This window comes from Saimiri boliviensis, chromosome 7 (assembly GCF_048565385.1).
Source record: "Saimiri boliviensis isolate mSaiBol1 chromosome 7, mSaiBol1.pri, whole genome shotgun sequence".
Taxonomy (NCBI): Eukaryota; Metazoa; Chordata; class Mammalia; order Primates; family Cebidae; genus Saimiri; species Saimiri boliviensis.
The window spans coordinates 121,020,532-121,042,904 of record NC_133455.1 but is presented as its reverse complement, the minus strand read 5'-3'; the positions used below and the strand labels follow the sequence as shown (position 1 = coordinate 121,042,904).

General features: G+C 37.5%; 1 protein-coding gene across 14 annotated transcripts in view; it reads right to left on the bottom strand.

Moving 5' to 3' along the window:
- ERC1 (ELKS/RAB6-interacting/CAST family member 1) overlaps positions 1-22,373 on the bottom strand; it is a 515,798-nt gene that overhangs the window by 184,109 nt on the left and 309,316 nt on the right. For all 14 annotated transcript variants that reach the window (XM_074403327.1, XM_074403335.1, XM_010345058.3 and 11 more), the window contains one exon: positions 18,739-18,899. In XM_074403327.1, coding sequence (XP_074259428.1) covers positions 18,739-18,899 — 161 coding nt within the window. The remainder of the gene's footprint in view (positions 1-18,738; positions 18,900-22,373) is intronic.

Genomic DNA, 22,373 nt, shown 5'->3' with positions numbered 1-22,373 from the left:
CAGCCATAAAAAACGATGAGTTCATGTCCTTTGTAGGGACATGGATGAATCTGGAAACCATCATTCTCAGCAAACTGACACAAGAACAGAAAATCAAACACTGCATGTTCTCACTCATAGGTGGGTGTTGAACAATGAGTAACACATGGACACAGGGAGGGGAGCATCACACACTAGGGCCTGTTGTAGGGGGGATTAGGGGAGGAACAGCGAGGGTAGGGAGTTGGGGAGGGATAACATGGGGAGAAATGCCAGATATAGGTGATGGGGATGGAGGCAGCAAACCACATGGCCATGTAGGTACCTATGCAACAATCCTGCATATTCTGCACATGTACCTCAGAACCTAAAGTGCATTATATATATAACATATATATGTTATATATATATAACGTATATATGTATATATTATATATGTATATATAATATACGTGTATATTATAGGTATATATAATATATAATTAGATATATATGTAATATATATATAAAATAAAAAAGGACACTAATAAAGTTAATTTCATATATATATTCAGCAAATATAAATGCCAATAAATAAAAAAAAATAAAAACAGTATTTATAACCAAAAAAAATGCATGATCATAAACACACTGAAAAAAATCTTTATTCTGTGTTGAACCAGCGTTGATAGGCCATAATAAGAATTTCATCCTGTGAAAGAAAAGGCAAAGAAGAAGAGAAAGAATGAATTTAGCCACAATTGCTTTCACATGCATGGCAATGTTAGCTTCTGCTCAAGTGGAAGGTTCGTCTGTTTTCTGAGAATTCCCTATGTGTAAAATTGATACATACATCATAAATATTTTCCATAGCAACTGCTTGTAAACAGAATGTATCTTTTCCTTAATTTCCTAGAATCTTAAACCAGAGAAAAAACATAAACTATGGGTCTAAAGAATGTTTAAACTGTCTTCAAGATCTAACATATAGAAAAGACAGTATAGAAGTTTTTTTTTTTTTAATCAGTTTTTTTGTTATATATCCTCTAAGAGGATATGTTATTTAAGAGTAAAATAATTCAATAAAAAATTAAAAACATTTACTGAGTGCCATTTAGATGTTAGGTATTATGCTTGTTTCTGGGGGATTCAAGATGAGCAACAATTCTGAATGTTAAGCATTGGAGGAAGGTAACAAAAGCTTGGAAATCAGTGAGTATAAAGAAATGTAATTCTACTAAAAAGATGACACAGAAATTTAACTATCATTGTAAAGTCCTATATAAAATACTTCTCAAATACTTTCTGTCTACATTATTTATTTTCATTTTCTCAGTGGCATCTTTTGAAGAAAAGCTTCTAATTCTGATCAAGTACAATTTATCGATTTTTTTTTCCCCTGTGGTTAGTACATAGTGTATACTACTGGTTTTGTGGTACTAAGAAAAATGTTTAGTAGTAATTATGTACTAAGAAATTTTTGTTTACCCTTAAGTATCCTGTTATTTTCAAGAAGAGTATACTTTTACCATTTATGTTTAGGTCTATGACCCATTTTTGAATTACTTTTTGTATACAGCATAAGGCCTATCAAGATAGTGTTTCTCTATGTTGCCCAGACTGAAATGCAGTGGCTATTCACAGGTGTGATTATAGGACACTAAAGCTTCAAATTCCTGGGCTCAAGCGACCCTACTGTCTTCACAACTAGCTGGGTCTATAGCATGTGTCATTGCGTCCAGTGTATTCAGATGTTCTTTAATTTCTTTCAGTAATGTTTTGTGGTTTTCAGTATAGAGATCTTATACAACTTTTGTTAAATTTATTAAATATTTTATGCATCTTCATAGCATTATAAATAATATTTTCTAAGATTTCAGTTTCCATTGGTTTGTTACTAGTGTATGGAAATACAACTGGTTTTTATATACAGCTACACCTCATTTTATTGTGCTTTGCTTTATTGTGCTTCACAGAAATTGTGATTTTTACAAATTGCAGATGTGTAGCAACCCTGCACCGAGCAAGTCTATCATGGCCATTTTCCCAACAGCATGTGCTCGCCTTTGTGCCTGTGTCAGATTGTGGTGATTCTTGTAATATTTCAAACTTTTTATTATTATTATATATGCCATAGTAATCTGAGATTGGTGATCTTTGATGTTACTACTGTAATTGTTTAGGGGCACCACAAACCACACCCATATAAGACAGTAAACTTAATCAATAAATGTTGTATATATTCTGACTGCTCCACTGATCGGCCATTCTCTCATCTCTCTCCTTCTTTTCAGGCTTCCCTATGCCTTGAGACACAATAATATTGAAGTTAATCCAATTAATAACTCTACAATGGCCTCTAAGTGTTTAAGTCACATGTATCTCACTTTAAATCAAAGGCTAGGATTAAACTTAGTGAGGAAGGCATATCTAAAGCCTAGAGATAAGTGGAAACCAAGGCCTCGTGCATGAAACAGTCAAGTTGCAAATGCAAAGGAAAAATTCTTGAAGGAAATCAAAAGTGCTACTCCCCTGAACATATGAACGATGAAAACGTGAACAGCCTATTGCTGATAAGGAAAACATTTTAGTAGTCTGCACAGCAGATCAAAACAGCCACAACATTTCCTTAAGCCAAAGCCCAATCCAGAGCAAGGTTCTAACTCTCTTCATTTCTCTGAAGCATGTGATACTGTTTGATAGTGTTTTACCCACAGCAGAACTTCTTTCAAAATTGGAGTCAATCTTCTCAATCTTGATGCTGCTTTACAAACTATGTTTATGTAACATTCTAAATCCTTTGTTGCCATCTCAACAATGCTGAGAGGTGAGGTAGAGAGGTGAAGTTGCAGAAGGTTTGAAGCTAGCAGAAGCTGGGTAGTGGGGCTTTAGGAAAGAAGCCATCTTCATAATATAAAAGTGCAAGGTGAAGCAGCAAGTGCTAATGGATAAACTGCAGCAAGTTATCCAGAAGATCTAGCTAAGATAATCAACAAAGGTATCTAAACAACAGATTTTTCAACACACATGAAACATCTTTATATTGGAAGATGCCATCTAGGACTTTCAGAGCTAGAGAAGAGAAGTCAATGCCTGGCTTCACAGCTTCAAAAGAGTTTCAAAGGAAAGGCTAAATTTCTTATTAGGGACTAATACATCTGGTAACTTAAAAGCTGATGCCGATGTTTATTTTATCATTCTGAAACTCCTAGCGCCCTTAAGAATTATGGTAAATCTACTCTGCCTGTGCTTCATAATTGGAACAATGAAGCCTGGATCACAGCCCACCTGTTTACAACATGGTGTACTTAGTGTATTAAATCCACGCAGAGACCTACTCCTCAGAAAAAAAGATTGCTTTCAAAATGTAACAGCTCACTGACAATGCAACTGGTAACCCAAGAGCTCTGACAGCTGTACAAGGAAATTCATGTTTTTTTTTTTCACGCCTGCGAACGCAACATCCATTCTGCAGCCCATGGATCAAGAAGTATTTTGACTTTGAAATCTTATTTAGAAATACAATTTATAAGGTCACAGAAGGCATAGACAGTTATTCCTCTGATGGACTGGGGTAAACAGAAAAGCTTCTGGAAAAGATTCACCATTCCTGATGCCAGTAAGAACATTTGTGACTCATTGAAAGAAGTCAAAATGTCAACAATAAGAGTTTGGAAGAAGCAGATTCCCACCCTCATGGATAACTTTGAGGGGTTCAAGACTTCAGTGGATAAAGTAACTGGATGTGATGGAAATAGCAAGAGAACTAGAAATGGAGCCTGAGGATGAGACTGAATTGCTACAATCTCATAATAAATCTTGAATAGATGAGGAGTTGCTTCTTGTAAGTGTTTTATTTTGAGACAGAATCTATTACTAGTGAAGATGCTATGAACGTTGTTGAGATGGCAACAAAGGATTTAGAATGTTACGTAAACATAGTTGGTAAAGCAGCATCAAGATTGAGATGACTGACTCCAATTTTGAAAACTTCTACTGTGGGTAAAATGCTATCAAACAGTATCACATGCTTCAGAGAAATCTTTTGTGAAAGGAAGAGTCCATTGATATGGCAACTTTATTATTGTCTTAAGAAACTGCCACAGCTACCCAAACCTTCAACAACCCCCACTCTAATCAGTCAGCAGCCATCAAGACATAGGCAAGACCCTCCACCAGCAAAAAGATCATGTCTCCCTGAAGACTCAAGATGATCACAAGAATTTTTCTTAAGTATTTTTAAAGTATGAACATTTTTTAGACACAATACTACTGCACACTTAACAGACTATAGCATAGTGTACATACAACTTTTTCTTTTTGAGACAGGCCTCACTTTATCACCCAGGCTGGAGTGTGGTAGCATGATCACAGCTCACTGCAGCCTCGACCTCTGGGGCTCAAGCAATCCTTCCACCTCACCCTCCTGAGTAGCTAGGACCACTGGTGAGTGCCACCATGTCCTGCTTTTTATTTTTTATTTTGTAGAGACAGGGTCTCCCTATGTTGCCCAGGCTGGTCCTGAACTCCTGGGCTCAAGCAATCCACCTTCCATAGCTCCAAAGTGCTGAGATTACAGGCGTGACCCATTGTACCCTGCTTACGTATAACTTTTATAAGCACTGGGAAACTAATGAATTTGCGTGACTCACCTTATTACAATATTCACTTTACTTCAGTAGTCTGGAACAAATCTTGCAGTATCCCCAAAGTATGCCTAAAATGCCCTAAACAACCATGTTTATCAATAAATACAGTTTTAGAATTTTCTTTTGAACTTTATTCTCCCTCTCTCCTTCCTTTCTCAAATCACTAGTATTGAATAGGGGGGTAAATGTAGACATCTTTATCTCTTTTTCAACTTCAGGGTTCAGCTTACATTATTAGGTATGATGTTAGCTGTAAATTTTTCGTGATTCTCTTTATTGAGCTGAATTACCCTTCTATCTCCAGTTAGCTAAGATATTTTATCACAAATGGGTGTTACCTTTTATTAAAAGCCTCTTCTGAATGTTCTCAAGTGACTAAATGATTTTTTTCTTTATTTTGTTCAGGTAGTGAATTAATTCATTTGTGAATACTGAACAAACCCTGCATTCTGGAAATAAGGCCAACCTGGTTGAGATATATTAGCTTTCTTATCTTGAATTCAAATTGCTAAGACTTTGTTAGGGACTTTTATGCCAATGTTCATGAGTGACATTTATGTGTAATTTATTCTTTTGTAACATCTTTGTCAAGTTTAGGCATGAGGATCACAATTCTAAGCTAACTTAGAAAGTATTTCTTTAATACCTTTTTTATTTTGTGAAATGAGTTTCTCTATATCTTGCTTACACATTTGGTAGAATTCAACAGTAAAGCCATCTGGGCCTGGAGTTTTCTTTGTAGGAATGTTTTTGATTATGAATTAAATTTCTTTTTCTTTTTCAATTTTTATTTTAAGTTCAGGGGCATATGTGAAGGTTATATAGGTAAACTTATGTCATGAAGGCTTGTTGTAAAAATTATTTCATCATCCAGGTATTAAGCCTAGTACGTATCATCATTCTTCCTGATCCTATCTCTTCTCCCAGCCTCCACCGTCCACCCTCCAATACGCCCCAGTGTCTGTTGTTCCCCTATATGTGTACATGCATTGCCATCATTTAGCTCCCACTTGTGAGAACATGACGTATTTGGTTTTCGGTTCCTGCATTAGTTTGCTAAGGATAATGGCCTCTAGCTCAATCCATGTTCCTACAAAAGACAACTCCTTGTTCTTTTTTATGGCTGCATAATATTCCATGGTATACAGGTACTACATTTCCTTTATCCAGTCAACCACTGATGAGCATTTAAGTTGATTTCATGGCTTTGTTACTGCAAATAGTGCAGCAATGAACATACGTGTATGTGTCTTATTTCAAATAGCTTTTGGGGTGTAAGTGGTTTTTCTTTACATGCATGAATTATACAGCTGTGAATTCTGAGATTTTAGTGCACTCATCAATGGAGTAGTATACATGGTACCTAATATACAGATTTTATCCCTATCTTATCTCTCATCCTCCCCCTCAGAGTCTCTAAAGTCAATTATATCACTCTGTATGCCTTTACATACTCATAGCTTAGGTCCCACTTATAAGTAACAACATAAGGTTTTTGGTTTTCAACTCCTGTGTTACTTCAATTAGAATAACGGCATCTAGCTCCATCCAGGTTGCTGCAAAAAAACCCCATTATTTTGTTACTTTTAATGGCTGAGTAGTATTCCATGATGTACATAGGATAGAATGATTAATACTCCTTTGGGTATATATACCAGTAAGGGGATTGCTGGATCGAATTGTATTTCTGTTTTTAGGTCTTTGAGGAATCACCACATTGTCTTCTAATGATTCAACTAATTTATACTCCCACCAAGAGGGTATAAGTGTTTCTTTTTCTCTGCAACCGCACCAGCAACTGACCTTTTGGCTTTGTAATAACAGCCATTCTGACTGACCTGAGATGGTGGTATCTCATTGTGGTTTTGATTTGCATTTGTCTAATAATCAGTGATGTTGACCTTTTATTCATGTGCTCATTGGTCGCAGGTATGTCTCCTTTATTTTTTATTACATTTTAAGTTCTGGGGTACATGAGCAGATCTTGCAGGATTGTTACATAGGCACGTACATGCCATGGTGGTTTGCTGCCTCCATCCTCTGATCACCCACATTAGGTATTTCTCCCAGTGTTATCCTTCCCAAATCTCCCCACCTCCTGCTAACCCTTTCCTAACTGCCAACCCCCAAACAGACCCCTGCGTGTCATATTCTCCTGTGTCCATGTGTTATCATTGTTCAACACCCACCTATGAGTGAGAACATGCAGTGTTTGATTTTCTGTTTTTGTGTCAGTTTGCTGAAAACGAAGGTTTCCAGATTCACCCATGTCCCTGCAAAGGACATGAACTCATCTTTTGTTATGGCTGTGTAGTATTTCATGCTGTACATGTGCCACATTTTCCTTGTCCAGTCTATCATTGATGGCCATTTGGGTTGGTTCCAGGTCTTTGCTATTGTAAACAGTGTCGCAATGAACATAAGTGTGCATGTGTCTTTATAATGAAATGATTTATAATCCTTTGGATATATACCCAGTAATGGGATTCCTGGGTCAAATGGTACTTCTATTTCTACATCATTGAGGACTTGCCACACTGTCTTCCACAATGGTTGCACTAATTTACACTCCCATCAACAGTGTAAAAGCACTCCTGTTTCTCCACATCTTCTCCAGCATCCGTTGTCTCCAGATTTTTTAATGATCGCCATTCTAACTGGCATGAGATGGTATCTCAACGTGGTTTACTAACTGGCATGAGATGGTATCTCAACGTGGTTTTGATTTGCATTTCTCTAATAACCAGTGATGATGAGCATTTTTTCATATTTTTATTGGCCACATAAATGTCTTCTTTTGAAAACTGTCTGTTCATATCGTTCGCCCACATTTTGATGGGTTGTTTTTTTCTTGTAAATTTGTTATAGTTCCTTGTAGGTTCTGGATATTAGTCCTTTGTCAGATGGGTAGTTTGCAAAAAAATTTTTCCCATTCTGTAGGTTGCTGGTTCACTCTAATGATTGCTTCTTTCGCTGTGCAGAAGCTCTTAATTAGATCCCATTTGTCTATTTTGGTTTTTGTTGCCAATGCTATTGGTGTTTTAGTTATGAAGTTCTTGCCTATGCCTATGTCCTGAATGGTATTGCCTAAGCTTCCTTCTAAGGTTTTTATGGTGTTAGATCTTTTGTTTAAATCTTTAATCCATCTGGAGTTAATTTTTGTATAAGGCAGACGTCCCCAAACTGTGGCTCCCTAAGGCCATTTATCTGGCCCCCCGCTGCACTTCAGGAAGGGGCACCTCTTTCATTGGTGGTCAGTGAGAGGAGTACAGTATGTGGTGGCCCTCCAACGGTCTGAGGGACAGTGAACTGGACCTATGTAAAAAGTTTGGGGATGCCTGGTATAAGGTGTCAGGAAGCGGTCCAGTTTCAGCTTTCTGCACATGGCTAGCCAGTTTTCTCACCATCATTTATTAAACAGGGAACCCTTTCCTCATTGCTTTTGTCAGGTTTGTCAAAGATCAGATGGTTGTAGATGTGTGGCATTGCCTCTGAGGCCTCTGTTCTGTTTCATTGATCTATATCTCTGTTTTGGTGCCAGTACCATACTGTTTTGAATACTGTAGCTTTGTAGTACAGTTTGAAGTTAGGTAGCATGATGCCTCCAGCTTTGTTCTTTTTGCTCAGGATTTCTCTTGGCTATGTGGGCTCTTTTCTGGTTCCATATGAAGTTTAAAGTGGTTTTTCCAGTTCTGTGGAGAAGGTCAATGGTAGCTTGATGGGGAAAGCATTGAATCTATAAATTACTTTAAGCAGTATGGCCATTTTCACAATTACTGATTCTGCCTGACCATGAGCATGGAATGTTTTTCCATCTGTTTCTGTCCTCTCTTATTTCCTTGAGCAGTGGTTTGTAGTTCTCCTTGAAGAGGTCCTTCACGTCCTTTGTCAGCTGTATTCCTAGGTATTTTATTCTCTTTGTGGCAACTGTGAATGGGAGTTCGCTTGTGATTTGGTTCTCTGTTTGTCTGTTATTGATGTATAGGAATGCCTGTGATTTCTGCACATAGATTTTGTATCCTGAGACTTTGCTGAAGTTGCTTATCATCTTAAGGATATTTTGGGCTGAGACAATGGGGTCTTCTAAATATATAATCATGTTGTCTGCAAATAGAGACAGCTTTACTTCCTCCTTTCCTGACTGAATACCCTTTCTTTCTTTTTCTTGCCTGATTGCTCTATCTAGAAATTCCAATACTATGTTGAATAGGAGCGGTGAGAGAGGGCATCCTTGTCTAGTGCCAGATTTGAAAGGGAATGCTTCCAGTTTTTGCCTATTCAGTATGATATTGGCTGTGGGTTTGTTGTAAACAGCTTTTATTATTTTGAGATACATTTCATCGATACCTAGTTTATTGACAGTTTTTAGCATAAACGGCTGCTGAATTTTGTCAAAGGTCTTCTCTGCATCTATTGAGATAATCATGTGGTTATTGTCTTTCATTCTTTTTCTGTGATGGATTACATTTATAGATTTGTGTATGCTGCAACCCAAGGATGATGCCTACTTGATCATGATGGACAAGCTTTTCGAGGTACTGCTGCATTCAGTTTGCCAAAATTTTATTGAAGATCACTGCATCGAAGTTGATCGTAGATACTGGCCTGAAATTTTCTTTTTTCATTGTGTCTCTGCCAGGTTTTGTATCAGGATGATGTTGGTGTCATAAATTGAGTTAGGGAGGATTCCCTCTTTTTGTATTGTCTGTATTAGTTTCAGAAGGAATGGTACCAGCTCCTCTTTGTAGGTCTGGTAGAATTTGGCTGTGAACCTATCGGGACCTGGACTTTTTTTGTTTGGTAGGCTATTAACTGTTGCCTCAACTTCAGACCTTGTTATTGGTCTATTCAGGGATTCAACTTCTTCCTGTGTTAGTCTTGGGAGGGTGTAACTGTCCAGGAATTTATCCATTTTTTTAAGATTTACAGGTTTATGTGCATAGTGTTGTTTCTGATGGTAGTTTTTATTTCTGTGGGATCGCTGGGGATATCCCCTTTATCATTTTTTATTGCATCTATTTGATTTTTCTCTCTTTTCTATTGGTCTGGCTAGCAGTCTATTTTGTTGATCTTTTAAGAAAGCCAGTTCCGGGATTTCTTAATTTTTTGAAGCGTTTTTTGTGTCTCTATCTTCTTCAGTTCTGCTCTGATCTTAGTTATTTCTTGTCTTCCGCTAGCTTTTATATTTGTTTGATCTTGCTCCTCTAGTTCTTTTAATTGAGACAATAGGGTGTCAATTTTAGATCCTTTCTCACTTCTTATGTGGGCATTTAGTGCTTTAAATTTCCCTCTAGACACTGCTTTAAATGTGTCCCAGAGATTCTGGTACATTTTGTCTTCATTCTTTTTTTTTTTTTTTTTTTTTGAGACGGAGTTTTTGCTCTTGTTACCCAGGCTGGAGTGCAATGGCACGATCTCAGCTCACCGCAACCTCCGCCTCCTGGGTTCAAGCAATTCTCTTGCCTCAGCCTCCTTAGTAGCTGGGATTACAGGCACGTGCCACCATGCCCAGCTAATTTTTTGTATTTTTAGTAGAGACGGGGTTTCACCATGTTGACCAGGATGGTCTCGATCTGTCGACCTCGTGATCCACCTGTCTCAGCCTCCCAAAGTGCTGGGATTACAGGCTTGAGCCACCGCGCCCGGCCTTTGTCTTCATTCTTATTGGTTTCGAAGAACATCTTCATTTCTGCCTTAATTTCTTTATTTATCCAGTAGTCATTCAGGAGCAGGTTGTTCAGTTTCCATGTAGTTGTGTGGTTTTGAGTGAGTTTCTTCATCCTGAGTTCTAATTTAATTGCACTGTGGTCTGAGAGACTGTTTGTTACGATTTCCATTCTTTTGCATTTGCTGAGGAGTGATTTGCTTCCAATTATGTGGTCAATTTTAGAGTAAGTGCAATGGGGTGCTGAGAAGAATGTATATTCTGTGGATTTGTGGTGGAGAGTTCTGTAGATGTCTATTAGGTCCGCTTGTTCCAGATCTGAGTTTAAGTCCTAGATATCTTTGTTAATTTTCTGTCTTGTTGATCTGTCTAGTATTGACAGTGGGGTGTCAAAGTCTCCCACTATTATTGTGTGGGAGTTTAAGTCTCTTTGTAGGTCATTAAGAACTTGCTTTATGAATCTGGGTGCTCCTGTATTGGATGCATATATATTTAGGATAGTTAGCCCTTCTTGTTGCATTGATCCCTTTACCATTATGTAATGCCCTTCTTTGTCTATTTTGATCTTTGTTGGTTTAAAGTCCGTTTTATTAGAGACTAGGATTGCAACTCCTGTTTTCTTTTGCTCTCCATTTGCTTGGTAAATTTTCCTCCATCCCTTTATTTGAGTCTATGTGTTTCTTTGTACTTGAGATGGGTCTCGTGAATATATCACACCAATGGGTCTTGACGTTTTATCCAACTTACCAGTCTATGTCTTTTGATTGGGGCATTTTGCCGATTTACATTTAGGGTTAATACTGTTATGTGTGAATTTGATCCTGCCATTTTGATACTAGCTGATGGTTTTGCCTGTTAGTTGACGCAGTTTCTTCATTGTGTCAGTGGTCTTTACCATTTGGTGTTTTTGCAGTGACTGATACCAGTTGTTCCTTTCCATGTTTAGTGCTTCCCTCAGGGGCTCTTGTAAGGCATGCCTGGTGGTGATGAAATCTCTCAGCAATTGCTTGTCTGTAATGGATTTTATATGTCCTTCACTTACGAAGCTTAGTTTAGCTGGATATGAAAATCTAGGTTGAAAGTTCTTTTCTTTAAGGATGTTGAATATTGGCCCCCACTCTTCTGGTTTGTAGGGTTTCTGCCAAGAGATTCACTGTGAGTCTGACTGGCCTCCCTTTGTGGGTAACCCTGCCTTTCTCTCTGGCTGCCCTTAGCAGTTTTTCCTTCATTTCAACCCTGGTGTATCTGATGACTATGTGCCTTGGGGTTGCTCTTCTTGAGGAATATTTTTACGGTGTTCTCTGGATTTGAAAGTTGGCCTGCCTTGCTAGGTTTGGGAAGTTCTCTTGGATAATATCCTGAAGAGTGTTTTCCAGCTTGGATTCATTCTCCCCCTCACATTCAGGTATACTGATCAAACATCGATTAGGTCTTTTCACATAATCCCGTATTTGCTTTGTTCATTTCTTTTCACTCTTTGTTCTCTAATCTTGCCTTCTTGTTTTATTACACTGAGTTGATCTTCAACCTCTGATATCCTTTCTTAGGCTTGATCAATTTGGCTAATGAAAGTTGTGGATGCTTCGCAAAGTTCTCGTGCTGTGTTTTTAAGTTCCATCAAGTCGTTTATGTTCTTCTCTAAGCTGGTTATTCAGGTTAGCATTTCATCTAACCTTTTTTTAAAGTTAATTTCTTTGCAATGGGTTAGAACATGTTCTTTAGCTCAGAGGAGTTTATTACCCACCTTCTGAAGCCTGCTTCTGTCAATCTGTCAAAGTCATTCTCCATCCAGTTTTGTTCCCTTGCTGGTGAGGAGCTGTGATCCCTTGGAGGAGGAGAGGTGTCCTGGGTTTTGGCGATTCATCCTTTTTGTACTGGTTTCTTCCCATCTTCGTGGATTTATCTACCTTTGGTCTTTGAATCTGGTTACTTTACTTTCGGATGTGGTCTCTGAGTGGATGTCCTTTCTGTTGATGCTGAAGGTATTTCTGTTTTTAGTTTTCCTTGTAACAGTCAGACCCCTGTACTGCAGGACTGCTGGAAGTCCACTCTAGACCCTGCTTGCCTGGGTATCACCCACAGGGGCTGCAGAACAGCAAGGATTCCTGCCTGTTCTTTCCTTTGGTAGCTTTGTCCCAGAGGGTCCCTGCCAGATGTCAGCCAGAGCTCTCCTGTATGAGGTGTCTTTTTGGATATACAGCGGTCAGCAAGCCACTTGAGGAGGCAGTCTGTCCCTTATCAGAACTCAAGTGTTGTGCAGGGAGGTCTGTTGTTCCCTTTAGGGCTGCTGGGCAGGGACGTTTAAATCTGCTGCAGCGGAACTCACAACTGCCTTTTTTCCCAGGTGCTCTGTCCTGGGAAGGTGAGGTTTTATTTATAAGTTCCTGACATGCCTTGCCCAACAAGGACGATGTCTAGTCACAGTCTGCCTGTAGAGGCGTTGCTGAGCTGCAACGGGCTCCAGGTAAACTTCCTCGCACTTTTGTTTACAAAGGCAAAGTTAGAACTGCCTCGACAATGGTGGATGCCTTTCCCTGCACCGAGCTCAACTGTGCCGGGTGGAGCTCAAGCTGCTGCGCTGGGTGTTAAACTCTCAAGCCAGAGGGCATCAGTTTCCCAGTCTTTGTGGGGTGCGAGCCATGCAGTCAGATCACTTGGCTCCCTACCCTTATTTCAAAGGAGGGGAAGGATCTGTCTCATAGGCGTTCCAGGCCCCAGCCACAACGGCCACCCAGATTTGTGCTGAAAACCCACAGTGCTGGCTGAAATGGCAGCTCAGATCTGTGCTGGAAACCTGTGGCTCTTACCTACCCAGTGGAAATCTCCTGGTCGGTAGGCTGTAAAGATTATAAGAGAAGCACAGGATCTGAATAGGCATGCTGAAGTGGCTGGAAAAGTCCCTGATGTCCTCCATTGGGTGGGAGTAGGGGGGGTTCTCTGGCTAGTTGCACTTCCCAGCTGAGGCAGTGTCCTACCCTGCCTCAGTTTGCTCTTGTTGGGCTATACCCATTGTCTAACCAGTCCTATTGAGTTAAACCTGGTACCTTGGTTGGCAATGCAAAGCTCACTCGCCTTCTGCATTGCTCTTGCTGGGAACTGTGCTCTGGAGCTGTTCTATTCAGCCATCTTGGCGGACTCCTGTGTCTTTTTTTGAGAAGTGTCTGTTCATGTCCTTTGCCTACTTTTTAAGGAGTTTTCTTGTAAATTTGTTTAAATTCCCTATGGATGCTGGATATTAAACCTTTGTCACATAATTTGGAAAAATTAACCCCCATTCTGTGGGGTGTCTGTTTACTCTGTTGATAGTTTCTTTTGCTGTCCAGAATCTCTTTAATTACATCTCATTAGTCAATGTTTGCTGTTGTTGCAACAGCTTTTGGCATCTTTGTCATGATATCCTTGCCCGTGCCCATGGTATTACCTAGGTTGTATTTCAGGGTTTTTATAGTTTTGGGTTTTACATTTAAGTCTTTAATCCATCTTGAGTCAATTTTTGTATATGGTATAAAGACAGAGTAGCAGTTTTAATCTTCTGCATATGGCTAGCCAGTTATCACAGGACCATTTACTGAATAAGGAATCCTTTCCCTGATTGCCTTTGTCAGGTTGGTGGAAGAGCAGATAGTTGTAGGTGTGCAGCCTTATTTCTGGGCTTTCTATTCTGTTCCTTTGCTCAATGCATCTGTTTTACTACTACTACCATGGTGTTTTGGTTACTGTAGTCCTGTAGTATAGTTTGAAGTCAGGTAGCATGATGCCTCTAGCTTTGTTCTTTTTGCTCAGGATTGCCTTGGCTATTCGGGCTCTTATTTGGTTCCATATGACAAATACAATTTCTTTAACAGATAAAGCCCTGCCCAATTATCTGTTCCTTCTTAAGCCAGTTTAATGAATTGTATTTTTCAAAGAATCTGTCTATTCATTAAATTTATTGGCATATAGTTGCTCAAAATATTCTCTTATCTTTTTAAGTGTCTTTAGAAACTGGAGTAATAACCTCTCTCTCATTCCAGATATTGACAATTCATGTACCTTCCTTTTTCCCTTGATCTATTTATTAGGAACTTATCAATTTTTTAAATTCTTTGAAGAAAAACGGTTACGAATTTTGTGAATTTTCTGGGTTGATTCTCTGTCTTCTACGTGTTTGATTTCTGTTATCTTTACTATTTCTGTTATCCTATTTGCTGTGGTTTACTCTACTTCTTTTTCTGGTATCTTAGTGTAAAAACTAAGATCACTGAAATTCAACTTTTCTTCTTTTCTAATGTAGGTTTTTAAGGGTAAAAATTTCATTCTAACCACTTCTTCAACTGTGAAATACAAAATTTCAGATTTGAATTTTCATTCAGTTCAAAATGATTCCTAATATTTCTTATGACTTCTTCTCTGAGCCATAGTATTTAGAATTATGTTATCTAATTTCCAAACATTTGAGAAATTCTCTAAGTATCTTACTAACTTCTAACTGAATTCTACTACGGTTAGAGAACAATTTTGACATATCTCACTCTTCTGAAATTTACTGAGACTTATTTTTAATTGTAAGGCCCAGCATATGGTCTGTATCTGTGAAACTTCCATATGCACTTAAAAACATATATTCTTCAGTTGTTAGAAGTAGTATTCTATAAATGCTAAATAAGTTAACAGTCTTAAGATCTTCTATATTGCTTTTGTTTACTAATTCTATCAATTTCCAAGAAATGGAGCTGAAAATCCTCAGTGATGACTGATAACCACAGATTTGTTTTACCTTTAGTTCTGTCAGTCTGTCCTTCATGAACTTTAAAGCTTTATTAGATATATATGTATTAAAGATTATTATGTCTTTCGGGTGTGTTGTCCCCTTTATCTTTATGATATGTTCTTTTTTATCTCTGGAAATACTCTTTGTCTAGAAGTCTCCTTTGTCTAATACTAATATAGCAATGCCAGGTTTCTTATAATTATTATTTCTAAGAACTACCTTTTTCCATTCTTTAATTTCAGCCAGTGTTTATGGTAGTATAGGTCTTATATACAGCATACAGTTGAGCTTTGCTTTTTTTTTCCTAATAACCCCCTTCTAATATCGCTGTCCTTTACTTGGTGTGTTTAGTATATTTCATTTTGCCATAAATATTGGTATGGCTGAATTTATGTCATCTATTTGTTGATCCTTTTATTGGTTCATTTGTTGTTCTTTTTCTGTCTCTATCAGTTGGAAAAATGAAATAATTTTTAGCATTACATTTTATTTCCTCTATTAGCTCTTCAGGTTTTTCTTTCTGGTGACACAGTCTCGTTCTGTTTCCCAGGCTGGAGAGCAGTGGTGCCATCTTGGCTCACTGCAACCTCTGCCTCCCAGGTTTAAGTGATTCTCCTGTCTCAGCCTCCCGAGTAGCTAGGACTACAAGTGCCCGCCACCATGCCTGGCTCATTTTTGTATTTTTAGTAGAGATGGGGTTTCACCATGTTGGCCAGGCTGGTCTCCAACTCCTAACCTCAGGTGATCCGCCCACCTCGGCCTTCCAAAGCACTGGGATTATAGGCATAAGCCACTGCCCCAGCCTGTTAATAGCTCTCTTAATCGCGACTGTACTCTACTTTTCTCTCCTAACAGTCAAAAAGTTCTAAATGTCAGAATTCAGATGACAGTACTGGACTGTTCTTACATAGGAAAATGTATTCTCTGGATGTGGGAGACCTTTTCTTAGCCAAAAACCATCTAATGAGTATATAATTTAACACGCAGATATTTGGATTTCTCTGCCAGCTTTACTTGTTTCCAGAGAAAACCAGTATTCTAAACATGTCTGTCTAGTCAGTTCAGGAGATTCTAATATTTTTCCTTTTTCATCTGTGTTGACATTACCTTTTAAATTGTATTTATTTATTTTTAAGCTCCCAATCAGCATAATAATGTGTTGAACTCCTAATCATTTGTTTTATTCTTTGAATGAAGTCATATAGGAACTGCCTGCATATAGGAGGTTACCTATTGAATAGCTCTAAACTCTCAATGAAGCCAAAGAGCTCTGCTACGCCTTCCCTGAACAAACTAGTTTTCAGGGCAGTCAAATTCATAGCTTAATAAAAATTTTATTAAAAATAAAAAATGGATCTTGTAAGCTTTATTCTGAATGCTAATGCAGGTGGGACTGCAGGAGGAGTTTGGATGCAGGGCAGTGTCAAATGAACTAGCTCATCTAGAATTCTTAATGGTGAACCTCATGACCTCAACTGATACTTAAAATTTATTACAGTTATTAAAGTTGTTATTTTATTATTTTTCCCCTGCTCCCTTTTATCCTTCTTTCTTGAGGGAAAAAGGCTAACATAAAAGTGGAATAAAAAAGTAATGGTTAACAAAACCACAGCATAAGGAAGAGAAGAACCACTGTGGGATCTGCCAATAAAAATGTTCCTTCTCTTCAGGGCTGGCTAACCAACACAAATGTTTCTAATGCACCACTGGCAGGCTACCAAGTGAACCGTTTTACATTTCCCCAAACTCATGGTCACCATTTATCTGTAACAGACGTTCAAAAATTACAATAATATATGCTAGGAATGGAAAATAACTATTAATTCATTTCTCTTGGCTTGATGAGGTCAGGATTATTCTAGAAAACAGGCTATTCTAGTGCTTTGCTGAAGAATTTTCTAAACAAATGGGCCAACTACCTTTTCCTCAGGGAAGACTCTTATTCTAGATCCAGAATCACACATATGTATGTTTCAGTCTCCCTGCACATTTCATTCCCCTATTTCTACCTCTTAAGTTCTCTAAGTAGAGAACTCTAGGAAGAGAAGTCTTTTTGCTTGTTCAATTATCAATAACTGAATATTTTAAACCTTTAAAATATGGTGGATCCTGTAATGACTACAGAGTGAAGAATCTAGTGTCACTGCCAATAGTCATAGGGAGGACTTTCCTTTCTCCTCTGAAATTTGCAAGCTTTTTTTCTCACGATGCTACACAGAATGACCTCTCCAAATTCTCCCCGTATAACAATCCACTTCTGGCTTCACTTACTAATTGCTTCAAAGACATATTGCCTGTATAATGCTTTTCTAAAAGGAAAGAATCTCTTGGCCTTGCATTGTAGCCCAGGAACCTGTACGCACAGAGGACACCTCAACATTCTTGGGCTCCAGTCACAATATCACAATCATCTCATCGTGTCCCATGAGAATTCATGAACAGGGTATCATGGCAAGATCCTCTACTGCTGTATTATTCAGGTATTCAAAGTTTATTGACAGCTCATAGCAGAAAAGTAAACTGATGTCAGTTTACAGCACTGTTGGAGTGAAAAATTTATTTTAGGCCAAAGACAGACTGTGTATTTATGAAGAGAAGTGAGCAAAGATTATGTGAGACAGAACTGATAGCAAAAGGCTGCTCAGGTGGGGACTTAAAATTTGTGACAGAAGTAAGAATATGGCCTTATGAAGAAGAAAAAAACCTCTCCTCTGAGACAGAAAAGAAGACAACAAAAATAAAGATAATGCTGACATAATGAAGGTAACTGAGGGATTCCAGGATAGGCCTGGTTTCAGTAAAATAAGAGTAGCGCCTTTAGGTAAGGGGAAAGTTTACGACTGGCAAATGAGAGAGTACAACTGGATATTCAAAAGAGACACATTTGTTTTAAACAGAAGGTCACTGAGAAGAAAAAGAAACATCTACTATGTATGAGCAGTTGTTTACATGCTTCACAACAGATTATAGTCTCAGCAACTTATAAAATGTGGGGGGAGTAGGAAAATGTTGTATAGTAAAGTTTTGCTAAAAGTGACAATTTTCTAAAAATTTGCTTCCAGTGTGACAAAATGTTAACTGCTTAATCTTGGAGATAGGTATATGGGAGTTCATTTTCTCTACTTGTATGTATCTTTGGAAATGTTTACAATAAAAAATGTGTTTAAAAATTGCCTAGTCTTCATACAACCTCAGAACAAACAGCCCTCTTCCCCAGTAAGTTTACCATTTTGCCTGAACTTTCCAGAAGATCTTAGGAATTTCAGAGAGGTAATTATATACAGATATGTATATGTCAGAAGACTTAAAATTCATTAAAGAGGAGCCAAATATATTTTTCTTTTTTTTTTTTTTGGAGATGCAGTCTCACCCTGTTGCCCAGGCTGGAGTGCAGTGGCACTCAACCTCTATCTTCCCAGTTCAAGCAATACCTCTGCCTCAGCCTCCTCAGTAGCTGGGATTACAGGCGCATGTCACCACGCCTAGCTAATTTTTTTTTTTTTTTTTTTTTTTTAGTAGAAACAAGGTTGCACCTTTCTATTTGACCAGGATTTGTTCCACCTTTGACCAAATTTATTGTAGAGACTAAGAAATACAAGTTAGCATTAAAATTAAGTAAGTGTATTGTGGTAATAAACAGAGCCAGAAGATGAATGCAGGGAGAAAAAGTATTTCCACTAAGCATGTGCTTGAAGAATAAGACTACAAACACTTACTTCATCTCCAGGACTTCCTCTAAGTGCTTCCTTCTCTCTGCCCGAAGATTAGTCAAGTGAGTTTCCTTTTCTGCCAGAGACTGCTGGGTAGAGGACAGCTTTGCTTTCATGGATTCTAGTTCCTGCTTTACTTTCTCCATGGCCATCAGTAACTCCTCCACCTATCATAAATATGGGAAGGAGAAAAACAAAACATCTTGATCAATTAAAGTCAGAGGACCTGGGTTAACAGAAAATTGAAGAGACACAGGAACAAATTAAAAATTCTGTTAACTTTTCTGGATCAGATATGTGTATACATATCAAGAATTAATACAGCAGATAATAATATCCCTACAGTATAATTCTTTTCAGTTTAGGTCAGAAAGAACCTAATACATGTAAGGGCATCCAAATTATCAGTTTAAGAAGTCGCACTCTGCCACAGACAATACCTTTTAAGGAAGTTCTTTGGAAATAATCCAGAAATTTCCGTGGAAAAATATAATACAAATATATATATTTTAAAAATCATATACAGAATAATTTTAGGAAATAAAAGACACAAATCTTGACTAATAACAGATTCCCCATATACATACATGAATAATTTTTAGTCTTCTAAACTAAAATTTTCCTGTTTATATCATTGAGAAGAATTTCTTTTAAAAGAAACTGCTAGAATTCAATAAGATAATTTCTTGCTCTAAAGCCAGGTAGGTAGGGTTTCTTTTTTAAGGAAGGCAGGAAGAAAAAAAAAAAATCTATCTATCTATCAGATAGAAAAGAGACAGAATGCTTTAAAACAAAAAAAAATAAATAAATAAAAATAAAAAAAGCCTTGACAGAAATAGACCTGAAAAACAACGAACAAAAAAACCAACAGAGAAGAAAGACAAAATGCTAAAACAGAAGGAAAAGAAACAGAGAGCAAGGTAAGTACTTTATCAGTTGCTTCTACTTACTCGAAGTGGCTACCAAATCAGAATTACTTAAATAAACATGTTCATTTTCATTCGGAAGCAAATGTAATCAAACAGCCAACTGCATCAATTACAAGAATTTATGTTAGATTGTTAATTGCCAAGAAATAATCTTGGTAATAACCAGTCTTTTCAGAAGTAGAGGGCAGGGCAGGTAGAGATGGTGCATTTGCTGTTCATTGACTCCTACATAAAACCCATTTGTAAGGAACTAAAACAGAGAAGGCTAGAGTCAAAAATCAGCCTGAGAAATCAAAGTTGTTTCGCTGACCCTTGGAAATTAGTGCTTCATACCTAAACAAAGTTTCCACGTTGATTGGTAACAGTTGTTAAACAATGATAGTAAACAGATGCATTTAGTTTTTTTGGCACCTAAATTACTTTATCCTTCCAGAAGTGGGCTAGTTAAATGTCTTCAGCTAACAGCATCTTCACAGTCCCGGTTGCTGTAATTAAGGCCAGGCTTACACCTGTAATCCCAGCACTTTGAGAGGTTGCATTTCAACTATTGCCAGGAGAACATTTTGCATAGCTGCTATCCCTCAGTTGGGCCCTAGAAAGAGCATCTGGAGCAGAGCCACCCCAGTTAAAACTAACGCAGAGCCCTCCATGCTCGACCTCCATGTATGTGAATGAGAAATAAATGCTTGTTATTTTATGTATCTTAGTCAGAATTCTCCAGAGAAACAGAGTGTATATGAGTAAACAAAGACAACTTATAAGAAACTTGCTCACAAACAGGAAGATCTATAGGGTGAGATGGCAAGCTGGAGACCCAGGAAAGTCAATGACATCCTTCCAACCCAAATCCAAAGGCCTGAAAACCAGGAGAGCCAATGGTATAGTTCCAGTTTGAAGGCTAGCAGGCTCCAGACTGAGGAAGAGCCAATGTTTCAGTCTGAGTCTGAATAAATGTAAAGAAAAGCTAATATCCCAGTTTGAAAGCAGTTAGGCCAAGGGAATTCTCTTTCCCGTGGGAAGGATTAGAGTTTTGTTCTACTCAGGTCTTTAACTGATTGAATAAGGCCCACCCACATCAGGGAGGGCAATCAGCTCTACTCAATTTTGCTGACTTAAATGTTAATCTCATCCCCAAATACCCTCACAGAAACACCCAGAATACTAACTGAGCAAGTATCTGGGCACCCTGTGGCCAGTCAAGTCATCACATAAAATTAACCATCACAATATGCTACTGAGATTTTGTGGTTGTTACACAATATCTGATTGATAAACTTCCTAAGAGTTTTAAAGTATTGTTTTTCATATTTAGTCCTTAATTCATCTGGAATTCATTTTTGTATATGGTATTAAGGCAGGAGTCTGATTTCATTTTTCTCCATATGGATAGCCAATGTCGCAGCACCATTTACTTAAAAATCTATTCTCTTAACCTTTGACATACATCAAGTATATTCATAAGCATGGATATTTCCATACTTTCTATTATGTTCTACTCTCTTGCCTATTCCTGCACCAATACCAGATTCATTACCTTAATTATTATCACGTTATAAAGCTTGATATCTAATAAAATAAGTCTCACCTTGTTCTCTTCAAGAGCATCTTAGCTATTCTTGAACTTCTGTAAAAATATTTAGATTTTATCATATGCCAGGTACTATTCTAGAACAGGTAATGAATATCTTTTTAGAACTTTAATATCAAGTTTAATAATTTTTCCCATTAAGATGTTAAACATCCTAATAATATTTATCCCTACTTTATACACTTCTTAATGTTCTAGTAAATAGTATCGTTTTTACAAAAATGTAAATTTTCTGTTCAGTGCAGATTATAGAAACTGAATTGACTTTTTTATACTGATTCTGTATCTAGCAATCTTCTTAAATGCTCTTATTTACTGATAGATTTTGAAGTTTACTATATAGACAACTATGAGTTTTATTTTCTTGTAATTCTTACAATATTCATTTCTTTCACATACATGCCTTGCTGCACAATCTAGAATGATTATACAATGCTGTATAGACATAACGATAGCATGCAGTCTATTTTATTCATATTTTTAAAAAGAATGCTTTACAAGTTTTATCTATAAGTAGTACAATTTTTAATAGATACCCTTTTTAAGTTAAGGAAATTCCCTTCCATTGCTAGGTAGTTACGAAATTTTTAAAATTATAAATGAATTTAAATTTTCTGCATTTCTTGAGATGATCATATAACTTTTCTTCTATCATCTTTTACTGTGGTGGATTATAGTAATTCTTTTCTTTTTTTTTTTCCAGACAAAGTCTTGCTCTATTGCCCAGGCTGGAATACAGTGGTATACTCTTGGCTTATTGCAAACTGCATCTCCCTGGTTCAAGTAATTCTCCTGCCTTAGCTTCCTGAGTAGCTGGGATTACAGGTGTGTGCCACCACACTTGGTTAATTTTTGTATTTTTAGTAGAGACGGGGTTTTGCTACATTGGTCAGGCTGGACTCGAACCCCTGATTTCAAATGATCCACCTACCTTGGCCTCCCGAAGTGTTAGGATTAGTCCCAAAGTGCTGGGACTATAGTCATGAGCCATGACCCTGACCCATATTGGTTATTTTTATGTTGTCTTTTGAGAAATGTTTATTCAGATCTTTTATTCATATTTTAATCAATTTTTTTTTTGTTTTGTTTTGGAAGTTAAGAGTTTTGAATGAAGGGTAAAATGT